The following is a 13131-nucleotide window of genomic DNA, read 5'->3' on the forward strand; positions in this document are numbered from 1 at the left end:
CCTCCCCAACCTCCGTACATGTGTGCGGTATGGAGTTACCCGTCACTTACGCATGTTGTCCATTGACCGCGGAATCGACATGAACCTCTCCTCTCCTCCATTAGTCGTAATGCACCCCATCGCTCATGGCAATGAGCTCTGCAGAGGCCAGCAGGCCAATCTAGTTTCTCCTCTCGGCCAAGTTTTATGGATGAATCTTTACCGCGCCGTTGTTAGTCGTTGTACGACGAGCATCAACTAGACACGCAATGGTGCACTGACAACATAACCGCAGATTTCAGGAAATGTTGCCCAACATATAAAGTTTAAGATGCTAAGTCAACCACAAACCTACCCTGACATTGGGTTTTTTGTTTTCACTGGATGTATTTAAGTTTTTATAAGGTAGTTTTCAGGTAGTAAATTTTCAACTTTGCTTATAATTTTACATCATTCTTTATTAATTGTAAATTTTGACAAATATTTTTTTTGCAAATTTGCAAAGATATTGTGCAGTGACGTCTTAGTTTCAATAGGATCGCTAGAATGTCTTCAGTGTGCGGCGTTTACTATCAGTGTGCAGGTTAACACGTTGTGAGCGGTGCCAAAAAAAGGATGTCCCAAGAGCCGAAGGGGTTTCGCGACCGCAATACATTGGGGCCCACAGTGAGGGTCACGTCACCCTGTGAGACATGCGGTGACCCCCGATGTGAGTCCGAACGCACTCTGTTAAATCCTTACAAACTAAGCTGTTTGCAAAGCATTTTGATCAAAATGAAGAAGAAAAAAGATTCAAAAGCTTTGTAAGAAAAAAGATTTGCTTTTTACGAAGCATTTGCCAGTCCTTTGTTAGCTGCAAAGCAATTGCTTTCTAAGGTTTTAACAGTGAGAGCTGGTGGGAAAACAGACGAATGTACGGTGCGATAATTTACCGCATTGAAGCAAGCTGCCCCTCCTTGGCCATTCCGACCAACTGCTCTCTCCAATAGCCCTACCACCCCCCCACCCCCCTGCTCCCCTTCCTCTCTCTTTTCCGGCGATTGTGTTATTTTTATCTGCCAGTCATCCGATAACTCGATTCCGTTTCGTTAAACTCTGCTAGCACTTCCCTGCTGGGCTGGCGCCGCCTCCCCGCTCGCTCCATCGTAGCGCTATGCGTGATGCGCCGTGGGCAGTGGACACTGTGATTGCCATGTTCGAGTTCACCCCGGATGGCAAGGGTTTGTTCAAACTCGGTAACTTTGCATCCTATCCATGAGGATGACGACTCCTACCCAAATTTCGTGCTAATGTCCATATTCCGGAGTACTGCAGGGGAGCGAATTATGGAATAAGTTTCGAAGTAGGACATAGTGCACATGTGATAGAAAGCGTTTTCAAAATCTTGGAAATTATAGGCACCCATATTGAGTTTCGGAATATGAAACTTGGCACAAAATATGAGTGTCAATCGTTATCTAAATGGATAAGTGGAAAATATACCGAGTTTGAGTAAAATCGGGCATTTACACTTTTACTTTAGTCGGCTTAAGCAGTTCACACTCGAGGAGAGATAGGGAGATGGCGCCTTTGGGGCTCCCACACCCAGAAAAATTGTTTCTTGATTCAAGTGTTTTTTTTTGTTTCAAGTGACGCTGACACAAGATGAAATTCACCATTGAAACAAGGCAATATTGCCTTTTCAATAAAATTTTGTCTTATTCGAAAGAAAATATCAGCTTGATTCAAGAGTAAATTTGATCTTGTGTCAGCGTCACTTGAAACAAGAAAAATTTACTTGAACCAAGAAACAATTTTTCTGGGTGCAATAGATCGACATAGCTGGTTGCGATCGCACCCCGCATGACCCCAACACACCTCACGTCAGCATCTTTTTCGCTTGCCCTTCCCGACAAACTCACAATATACCCGCGAGTCCCCCCCCCCCTTCCTTTTGTAACTGAACACCTCTTTTTCCAAACGCGGCCAGTGGCTGCGCAGCGCCGAACGAGTCCGAGCTATCGGGTCCAGCAAGACTCGTCCGCGCCACCCCGTGGACTCACAAAGCGCTGAGAGGGGCGGGGAGGGGACGAAAGGTTAATTAACACTTGAGGTCATTCGAGGCTCCCGCGACACGCGCACCGTGCTGCTAGCACACACAGACACACATGTGTGGGCGGATATCGACAGAGGTGATTCGCCAATGCCCATGGTCAGGATGACGTCACACATTGCTGACGTTGTGTATTTTCCGGTGCTGAGTTACACACTGTGTAAAATAGTTGCAGGTATTATGGAAATATTTCTTCCGTGAAGCGGAAGAAGGTGGTAAGTGCACTTAGCACCATGCCCCTTTATATCACGGAAAAAAATAAGTCATCTGTTTCAGCACAACGTTTGCTAGGACAACTAACGCGTTAACTGTCAGCGTTAACTGTCAGCGTTAACTGTCAGCGCAAGGTGTTCGACTTGTACAACTTATGTATTTGTTGAATATGCTTGATTCATAGTTGTGAGAGACGAGAAAGTTTGTGTTTTGTAGCTAAAAGTCCGTAAGCTCATGTGACTAAATTTTCTTAACTGTGTTGGCTCAGGCTTGTTGTTTCCCGCAGCCAACAGCCACAACAAAATATGTATGCGGTGGGCCAACTAAAGATTATTAGCTCTACCAACTAATCCGCGACAGCTACCGCAGCTTACCAGACTTTGCTTATGGCAGCTTACGTCTAGTCCGGTCAAGCGAATTTTACTTGCTATTAGGGCTGAGGCCCAAACATCAAGGTGGTTTATCGGAGTTCCTACTTGATGCTTGCTTTTCATCCCAGTCTCAACGCAGTGGCTCAGTGCTTCGAAGTTGGCGCCCAGCGCCGAAGGGCGAGGGTTCAACACCCACTCGGGTCGGTTCTAATTCCTTGTTGTGTGCAGTAAAAGTCCATTTTCTGGGTGTGCTAAGGATTTTTTGTGGAACCTACGGTTTGAGGGGCTTTAAAAAGGTGCAATATTTACACGGGAAACCCACACTGAAAACCTAACGTGACGTGCGTCACGTTTCTTGATGCACTCCTCTTCATGCAAAAGGATAGGGGTATCACGGAGAGAGTGCATCAGGAAACGTTTTCTCTGGAGAGTGCATCAAGAAACGTGAAGCATGTCACATTAGTTTTCCAGTGCAATTGTGTGAGTGTGTGAATGCCGCACATGCGACATCAAAACGAAGTCGTTTCGATACCACCCAAATTTCGCTGTCGCTCCATTTCTGGCGGTGCTACTCAAACACTTCCAAGTATGTGACACAATCACTACTAGAAAACAAAGGGGCTTATCAGCACTTTTAAAGCCACGTGGAGAAATTGTTGATGGTTCTAACGTTAACTGCCTGTAGAAAAGCATCAAATTGGCTGAAAGGTGTTGAAATGTAGCGCGTGTCGGTGTTTCAGTACCCTCTAGAGCACTAAGGTTTAAAGTAAGCTTATTAAAAATTTCTGTTGTTTTCAGTGGCGTCAACGCTCCCTTTTGCTTGCCTGTTGAACACCTAAGCATGTCGTCCTGGCGAAATTTTATGTGTATGTAACAAGGTGGCATGGTATAAATTTAAATTTGCTGATGGGTTTAAATCAGAGACAAGAGAAACCTTTTTGCAGTAAAATCCACCCACCCCACACCCGCCAATATAAAAGCGCGGGTCGCCGGTGCAGGCGATGAGGCTTCCGTTATTACCTACTTTAATTTAAAGAGAGCAGTCCAGCGATTTAAGAGCACGCTTTGCGTCCGTATCAGCTCCGCTCGGCAGTCCATTCAGGGCAGGAGGCGCCGCGCGGGAGTGACAGAGACGGATAGAGACCGCGAGCGCGCGTATCGTGTTGTATCGCCTCTGATGTGCCGAGCCGAGCCGAGCCGAGTCGAGCCGAGCCGAGCCCCGGGCCCCGAAAAGCTAGCCGACCTCTGTGTCGAAAGCGAATGCGATAGCGAGCCAGGCGTGCGTGTACGCACGTGTAGGGTATCGCGGGCGTGAGACCGACTGTACCTACGGACTGTTCACTTTGTAAAACTGAAATGAAACCACAACCTTTTTCCTTAAATGCATGTGGCTTGCTAACTAGGTTGACACGTACGTTGTGCCATGCCAAAAGCGAATAATTGCGTCACGTCACATCGATTAGTTCAGGTACCGGGGCCGAAGTGCAGGTCAACTTATTGTCTGTCGCCGTACTACTGAAACAAACATAGAAAGTTGCACACCAAATGTTGTGCAGATTAAGTGTGCGAATTTTAAACTCTTCGTGGTGTCGAGCTGAACGTGAATTGTTGTGCAAACATTAGACATTTCTGTGGAAACTCAAGTGTGATGCTTCACTACTATGTGTGATATTTGCGTGGTACTACACTGTGATCCATGTATGGTACTACAGTTTCAACTGTTATACACATGGCATTGCACTTATGACTGTTGGACTGTATCGTATCACATTTGAGTTTCCAGAGTTTTCAAACCTTTAGTTAACTAATGCCTAATGCTTGCACACTATAAAGTTTGCAGTAGGTAAATACCATGTAATGTGCAATGTCAGAAGTTGCCCACATATTGTGTGCAAGATTTGCCCATTTAAAAACCATTGAGGGTGTGCAACCGTTTGACATCAGGTTTGAGCAAGCTCCACTGAACAGTGTACGTAAACAGATTTTGAAGCCGGCCGGCCGCACGTGGAGTGACGTGACATCTCGGGAGGATGAACTCTTTATGGCTTTTCACTTCCTCAATGGTTTGACCGTCGGCCAGGCCACTCTGACACTCGATAGTCCAACTCAATATTTTGAGACAGTTATTTTCCGGGATTTCTGATGGTTTCGTTGCTTTACACGCTTTCAGTACAGCACCATAGTGTTATAAATTTGTTCTTAAATAAACGAACTAACGTGGGTGAAATTTCTACTTCGACTACGTCGTTTTTTTGAAAGGCAATTACATCTTATACAAACATAAACAATGATGCGTTATTGATTAACACGTTTCCTGCGGTGTGGCCACATGTTAAATCATAGGCACTAAAAATTAGCCGCAGGGAACGTGTTAATTTGAATTCTTTTTCGTTAAATTGTGATGAATTCTGAGAACGACCAAGTTTGACATGAAGAGATAATCGTAATTTTACATTTTCAACAAAGCAAGTTTAAAAAAAAATTAAAGTAACTACTGTGAATGTAACGTTTAAGACAATCTCCACGATATTAAATTGTCGCAAAACTGTTTGCTGATGCATGAATACGTTTTTGAATGTGGACAAGGGCATGGACTGTAAATAGAGGCTATAGAATTTTCCAACAAGAATCTGTCCGAATAGTTCTGAAACATGATCCTAACAATTTGGAAAACGGTTGCCATCCTCATTCAAGGGCCCACAGCGCCTGATAGGTGGGCAACATCTTTTCGGTTGTGCTCGCGTGTACTGCGGGGTGGCCTACCCCTAGTCTCGCAGGCGCCGAGCTATGGTAGTGTGGTGAATGATCGAATTAATCTAAAAAACGTTAACAATTCTTGTTAACCATAAACGGACCCGTAGTTAAGAAAATTTTCTATTTTATAGTTTTGAGCAATGTTTTTTGAATCTAGAAGTTTGCGCCGCGTCCTAGCGCCCTCTCACTCGTACAATCTGCTTTTGGACGCCATGAAGACATTTCATGCCTGCTCGCTGCATTGTTCTTGTTCTTGATGTGTCGGTTTGCGTGATATTTTTTTGAATTAGCCTATTAATCATTACTTTTATAATTGAACACAATTTTTGGCATGAGCGTTGGGCAGCGCGCGCGGGGGTCCGACTACTCAGAGAGCAAGGTGTCTATTGTTGCTCTGGTACCCGGGCGTGGGTGTGGAGCTGCGTAACAGGTGGTGTTGAACCATGACGCCCTCCGCCCTCCCGCCAACTGTCTGGCAGAAACGGGTCCGTTTAAAAACGGGCGTACTTTCTAGAAGATCCCTACAAAGAGCAGAGAACTCCTCAGTGAGTGTTAAACTCATTCGGTGTAAGCTTCGCCCAGCTTCACCGGTGCGGGTAAACGTGGGCTTTTGTGGTGGCATATATTTCCCACTTATTTCCCTATCTCCCAAACTATAATGATCGCCGAAAGTACCTCAATTTTCGGAACATCTATACCATCTATACCTGGAAGATGTTACGCCCAGTGAAAATGTCACATAGAATCCACGTCGCATTCACTTCCTACCTATGACACTCTTAGAAAAGCAGGCCAAAAGTCGACATTCTTGAAAGAATGCCAACGATTGTCATATTTAAATGTGCCGCCATGTTGACATGCTAGTGAGCAGGGGTCAGAGGAGTGTCGCAGGTGCCCAGCCCAGCCGCCACGGTCCAATCTGCCGCTGGCCGCAGTCGCTGCCCGAGTTATGAATGAACTTTCCTTTTGTCACTGCCCCGTCCGTCCAGCGGTGCAGCAAATGAGTTCCGTCGCGTGGTGTGTCGGGCGAGGGCGTAGCCGGCCCGCTAGCGGGGCGGGGCGGGGTGGGCGGCGGAGCAAGGGCGCGGCCCCCTAGCGCCTGCGGGTGGAGCGGGCTGTGGGCTTCCCTTCCCCCCATTGCCGTGCGAATAGGACTGCTCGTCGCGCTCTTAAAGGTGCACCATTCATTTTTTATTATTTCGACTTGCGTCATATTCGCAGTTTCTCTTTCTCCCTCCCTCTCTCGCTGGATTAAGGAGAACGGCCGAGGAAAGTGCGGGATATGGGGAAGGGGGTTGTTTAAGCGAGACTTGTCGTCGCCAAGAAAGGCCACCCACCTCCCACCTTCCTACAGCAACAGGGACCCCGCTAAAATACAAGAAATGTTGTAAGTCTGAAATTTATGAACCCAAAATTGTGTGACTCTTTAAAAATTTCCTGCCTTTAGTAGTTTCTCCGATATTACTGACAAATTATGTTCAATTTATGAATGAAGTGCAAAATTTATGACTGGCAGTTGCGTCAAAAAATCTCGAAGGTAATACTCCGGCAAGTACACCAAGTCGTTCCTTTCCAGGAGTACTAAAAAAAATCAGTTTAGAGTCTCTGTAAAAAAACACTCACTAATGAGCCCTAAAGGTACACAAAATAAATACCTTTGGCAGTCTTCGTGCCTTTGCACTTGCACGGAGACTAAACTTTCCGTACCTTTGTGAATGCACTAACCATTTGGTGCCTTTGAAAGGTACTACTAAGCACCTTCATTTTTCCAGCGTTACGTTTCCCCGTGGAAAATAAATACAGGATTCACTGACGATTCACAAAAGACCGGGAGCGAACGGATGCACTTGACGGGTGGAGGTTCGCTTTCTATCATACCTGTTTCAACAGTGCAGACAGTAGCGGGCCAGACGCCACGCAGACACAAGTGGAGTAGAAAAGCCTCCCAGCCGGCGCCGACTCGTCGGCTCGGGATGAAATATGTTTAAAAAGCAGCCGGAGGCCCGCAAAAGTTTCGCTACTCATCCGCCTGGCTGAAACGGTTTTAATTAACTACCGTGTTGAAGGTGTCGGCTCTCCTGCACCAGCCAACCAGCCTCTGGCACACTGCATGAACTCTTTTATTTATACTGCACGCTGGGGGAAAAAAACATTATATTCGTCTCTATTCCTCGTATTTCTCGTTCCTGCATTGCTCTCCCTTTCTCCCCCTATTTCTTCCTCTCTTCTTCCCTCTCCCGAGGCGACCCTCTGTGCGTCCTCCTCATCTTCCCGCGTACACTGACATGGATTTGTTTTGCTCAAACGAAAACATGCCATTCTTTTTTTTCTTTGTTTTGTTTCTTTACTGACCCCTAAAAACTAAAAGGTTATACTTTAAAGGGTTTATCAATTGTGCGAAATGCATATCATTAGAATCAAGAGAAAATTCTCTTCCCACTGATATGCATCTCACGAAATCGAGAAAAAACAAACAGACTTACGTCCATCCTCCAGGGCCGTAGAGAGATCCGACCTTATACGCAAACCCTCTGAAGTACGACCTTATACGGAAACCCTCTGAGGTACGACCTTCTAGTTTCTCAGGGGTCGTTATTATTACAGTTTCGCTTCATCCCTCTCCCTGCGGGACTGAAGCGGATCCAACGTGATCACACATAATCTCGAGGAACACATGCGCCTGGACTGTTGCAGACTCCGTGGTGGATCTGCTGGACGCCGTGAAGGCGCCCGAGGAGCCCCTGGGCGTGCGGCGGGCGGCGGGGTTGTGCCCCCAGGACGCCGCCTACCGCCTGAGCGAGCGCGCCCTGCTCACCGCCACCACGGCGCAGATGTTCCAGAGCGGCTTTCCCAGGGACTTCTCCATCGTGCTGGCCGTCCGCCTGCAGATCGGTGAGTATAACATCAAAAAGTCTCCGTCTAGGAGGTTACTGTACAATTTTTGGTGTCTATAGTCCTCGTAATGAGCTGTTTTGGGGATTTCCTTCCCCTCTTTCTCTCGTTGTGCGCGATGACGTCCGCGTCAGTAGGCGGGTCCCGTCCGGGTGCGGGGGCCCGGGCGCGTGGACCGGCAGGGCGCGCAGGGCGTATAGGGGGCCACTCAGGTTGACAAATGGGACTCATCAAATGGACGATCGATGTCACGGGGGCCGCGGCCGCGCGCGGGGGCAGCGGCCGGGGGTCTCGGGCTGACACCACTTGTCACACCACGCTGTCGCACCCCGACCCCGCCCGGCGGGCCCGGCCGGGTCCGGCCTCACAATAACGATCGCACTATAATACATCAGCCTGACAATTGAGCATCGTAAATCTCTGTGGCTTCCGGATCGGACTGGCACGCGGCCGGCGCCACTTGTTGCCTCTTTGATTTGTGTCCTTTCTTGCCGCGGCTGTTTTTTTTTTTTTTTTTGTAAACTATCGGTCTTTGCCGCAGGTACTCCGCGCTCTGCGATTTTGACCGTGTACAACGACGTGGGCGACGAGGAGCTGATGGTGACGGTGGGCGAGGACGTCCAGCTGTACTACCGGTCGGCGGCGGCCGAGGACGACGCCGAGGGCGAGAAGGAAAAAGAGGCGTCCACCGTGTCCTTCGGCGCGAACATTGCCGATGGCGAGTACGTCACGCCTGCCCGTCCAGTCCCCTGGACGTCTCGTCGCACATTCCACACCCCCAAAACCCGTTCCCTAGTTTTTAAATATCCCGTGCAGTACCGGTTGCATCAGAATCAGAGCGGACGTTGCCGTGTTGCGGGATTGCATGCCCTCTTGGCGTGTGAGTAGGCAAACCCACACAACACAGCAGCCGTTCGCTCTGATGCATTTCAAGTGCCAAGAACAGGCTCTTTTGGTTGTGCCTCGCTCACAAAGGCCATTTTGTCGTCCGTCAGATGGCACCGGCTGGGCTTCAGCATCAAAGGGGACTCTGTGACGCTGGTCCTGGACTGCAAGAAGCACATCAACTACCCGCTGAAACGCGGCGCGGCCGAGATCAGCACTTCAGGCATTATACTGATCGGGCAACAACTCCTCGACGAGGGCTTTTTTACGGTAACAACGACAACGACGTTCAAAAAAAAATACATTCTTGAATTCGTGTTCTGTTCTATCCCGTGCCGTTTACGGCCTTTAGTAAATTCATACATAATGGAATAAATGGGAAAAAAATAGCAATTTTTTGCAATAGGCTTCCTATTTAAAAATATCAGAAAAAATCTCCTCCCTCCTAAAAAATAGAAGAAAACATAAGGAAACGGTAGAGCACAAACTTAATTTTAAATTAACTCGTTTTTGAACTTAAAATATCGCGCTTTCTGTGGTAAGATTGTCAATAAAATGTGCGCCTGTCATCTGCCGTTACGAAATTGCCAAGTTCAGCCAATGCAAGCTTCATAGCGCCTGATGAGTAGGCAAATTCTTTCCCGTAGTGCATGTGTGTACTGCGGGTTGGACTATCCCGAATCTCGCAGGCGCCAAGCTCTCGCCATTTGTCAAACGATCGAATAAATCTGAGAAACGGAAGTGCAAACGCGGTCCGCAAGAAAACAGGTACTCTCAGTGAAGCGTTAAACTCTCTTCAGCGTCAGCGCAGCGTCTTCAAATCGGATCCAAACTGATAAGGTCCGGATAAAAACGCGGACAAACCTATAATGAGACCAGGTTAAGGTTAAAAACACAGGCAACATGGGAGGAAAAACGTCGGACCTTAGCCTGGTCTGACCACCAGGCTAGCTCCAGCCGAACAGAGTATAACGGAGTGCCCTGCGCAGCGAACTGGAGCAGGCAACGGCGTTTGGCGGAAGGGCGGGTGTAGCTTGTTATTCTTGAATCGAGAAACCGTCTTCCCGGGAGGAGCCTAGCCACCCATTTAATGCAGCTGGTGTTGTTCTAGGGGGACGTGCAGGCCCTGTACATCCTGCCGTCGCCGGAAGGCGCCTACGACATGTGCAAGGCGCTGTCCGCCGACTGCTCGCGGCCCGCCTGGCGGCCGCCGTGGCGGAGGGACCGCGCCAACTCTACCGCGGCCGTCATGGCGGCCTACTCCCTCAACACGTGAGCAGACTTTACCGCCAACCAGCAATGTAACGCTTCCTAGAACATCTCATAACGCGCGTCACTTTTGTGTTGCTCAGGACGACAGTCACAGTGTCCCCCGACGCCTTCCGGACCAGGGCGTCGGCGACGTCCGGGACCTTGGATGACCTGGCCAACAACCTGGTGGAGGTCGACGGCCAGCTGGTGGACCTCGGTGGAGCTGAGGGTGGCGGCTTCACGCGGTCAGTTCACGGCTTCAGCACCTACTCGTCGACTACACCCGTCACAGACTACAACACGACGGAGAGCTACGACACCGTAAGTCTGCGCTTTACACTGCTCTGCAGCAGCCCTGGCGCTCGCAGCCTTCACCAACGACGGCGACCTGACCTGCTCATTGCTTCCAGGAAGACGCCTACGGCGACCCGTACTCGTCGCTGGCGGCGACGTCGTCTGGCCGCGGGCCACCGGGACCCCGCGGGTACCCAGGGCCGCCGGGGCCCACGGGCCCGATGGGCCCCAAGGGTGCGCAAGGCCGCGACGGCCTCGCGGGCGTCAACGGCATCCAGGGGCCTCCCGGACACGTCTTTCTGATCCCGGTAAGCGCCCTTCGTTGCACTGGCCTGAAAGCCTTGCGAGCTAGTCCCTCCCCTGGGGCACTGTAGCTTCTATAGCAGCGCTCGGGTGTTGAGGACGCGTTGTTTTGCGTTCCGGGGCACGGTATCCAAACAGCTTGGGCACTGGTCTCCCCGCCCGACCACACCACGCCCCCCACCCCTCTGCGTGGCCTGCGGCCTGCCATGCGGCCGGGTGGGGGCGGGGGCCGGCGTCCTCCGGGCCGCAGCATTCCCTGCGCGGCGCTGCGGCCGGCCCGGGCCGCGGCGTAGCACCACTGCGGCGTCCTGGTGTTTGCCGTCAACAGAGGCGCAGCCGGCGCTGTCCCGGTGGACTCCTGCTCCCTCATGTGCTCCACCAAACGCGCCTACAACAACGCCCACTCCCTTTCTCTCCCTCACACAGTTACAACCTTACGAAGCAAAATGCCAAATCCTTTGTGAAGGATTTGGCATTTTTGTTCGTAAGGTTTTAACAGTGCACTCTGCCTGCTCTTCTTTAAGTTGACTTTGTCTTGCAGATGGCGCAGCAGCAGCAGGGCAACGAGAAGGGCCCCGACGGACTGGCGGACAACTTTCGGCAGCTTCTGTCGCAGCACATGGTCAGTGCCGTCCCGCACCCGACACCCGACCCGTTTCACCGGCGCGTCGAGGACGCCGGCGATGGGGTTGTGTGCGGGACACGTAGAAGAAAGGGAATTTCACCCCTAAAATATAATCTCTCAAGTTAAAGTTTGGTAACGTCAGTGGACGGACGTCCAAGTTCAGCCTATAGCTTCATCATGATTGAGTTGATTGACGTTTGTGAACTGAACAATCACTATCCCCCCGACACTGATACGTTGCGTTTTCGTCCTCAGATGTCCATGCGCGGCGCGGAGGGCCCCACGGGGCTCACGGGGGTGGCCGGACCCGAGGGACCACCCGGCCCCGAGGGCCAGAAGGGGGAAGCCGGGGACGTCGGCGAGCAGGTGAGTCAGGGCGGCGGCGGGGCGTGTCGTCGCGGCCAGGATGCCAACGGTGACCTGACTCTTACTCTCTGCGCAGGGCCCGCGAGGGCTGCGGGGCCCGCAGGGGCTGCCAGGCCGAGAGGGGCGGCGGGGGAGGCCGGGCAGGGACGGCGAGCGGGGCGCGTCCGGGCCGCCCGGCGTCAAGGGCGAGCAGGGGGTGCCCGGCCAGCCAGGTGAGTAGCGCAGCGCCAGAGCCAGGACTTGGGATTTTAGAGACCGAAATTTTTCCGGAAACGTTTGAAACTTTGCCAGAAAAAAGGTGGGGAAAGAAAAAGACAAAGTATTTCCAGAAAAATTCAAAGTAGATCAAACTTTAAAACAAACCGCAGTCAACACGAGCCACCACTATCTGAACCCCTTCCGACGCGTGATATTCGGATTTTTTCCCATCTTCTGTTCTCCCTCCTCACCCCGTGGTGGTCGGGTACCGGGACAGGGAACTCTCTCACATTCTTGATCAGATCATCCTCAGGAGCCCACCCACACGCCCCCCCCCTTTTTCCGGGCCAACCTGTGTACCCGCTCCCTCCCCCTCCACCACTTCGTCCCACGACGTTAAGTTTTTAGTTTGCATTGCGCCCTGTTTACCGTCAGAAGTCCTTAGTTCAACTCTCAGCTAAACGGGGGTGGGGAATGGGCAAGGTAAGGAGGGGAGGGGGTGGGGATGGCTGTCAGATAACGAAACGGCTATACAGGGGACGTAACGCACATAGAAGAGGGTTTTGCACACACTTTGATTCTCCACGCCCACAAAGCCTGTGCATATGCTGCCTTCTGGACTAAAAGCTACTTACTTTAAATTTCAATTGCAAATAAGCATCCCGTTCTTTGTTTGTAGATTCTAAAACATTAAGTTCAGAGTAGCTTCAGAGCATTCTTTGCGCGACCTTAAGGCATTGTAGGTAATACGCTAACGCGACATGTTGTCACCTTACGTGGGTGAACAGCCTAGGATCGTGAAAACTATACCCCGCGGTAGGCGGCGGAGTACATCAGCATGGTCGTTATTGCTATCGGTCTTTCTCTGGAACCCATGGAACCCTTCTACCCGCGACTAGACCCCCCCC

The 13131-nt window shown here is 50.6% G+C and overlaps 1 protein-coding gene across 1 annotated transcript in view; it reads left to right on the forward strand.

The window, feature by feature from the left end:
- Positions 1-13131, forward strand: part of LOC113207371 (collagen alpha-1(V) chain-like) — a 31318-nt gene that overhangs the window by 6737 nt on the left and 11450 nt on the right. Inside the window, exons 2-10 of the mRNA XM_026423905.2 lie at positions 8104-8301; positions 8843-9023; positions 9297-9456; positions 10298-10458; positions 10539-10758; positions 10848-11039; positions 11576-11656; positions 11915-12025; positions 12102-12237. Of these exons, the coding sequence (XP_026279690.1) occupies positions 8104-8301; positions 8843-9023; positions 9297-9456; positions 10298-10458; positions 10539-10758; positions 10848-11039; positions 11576-11656; positions 11915-12025; positions 12102-12237 (1440 nt within the window). The remainder of the gene's footprint in view (positions 1-8103; positions 8302-8842; positions 9024-9296; positions 9457-10297; positions 10459-10538; positions 10759-10847; positions 11040-11575; positions 11657-11914; positions 12026-12101; positions 12238-13131) is intronic.

The sequence above is a fragment of the Frankliniella occidentalis genome, unplaced genomic scaffold (genome assembly GCF_000697945.3).
Source record: "Frankliniella occidentalis isolate FOCC.00 unplaced genomic scaffold, Focc_3.1 Scaffold11, whole genome shotgun sequence".
Taxonomy (NCBI): Eukaryota; Metazoa; Arthropoda; class Insecta; order Thysanoptera; family Thripidae; genus Frankliniella; species Frankliniella occidentalis.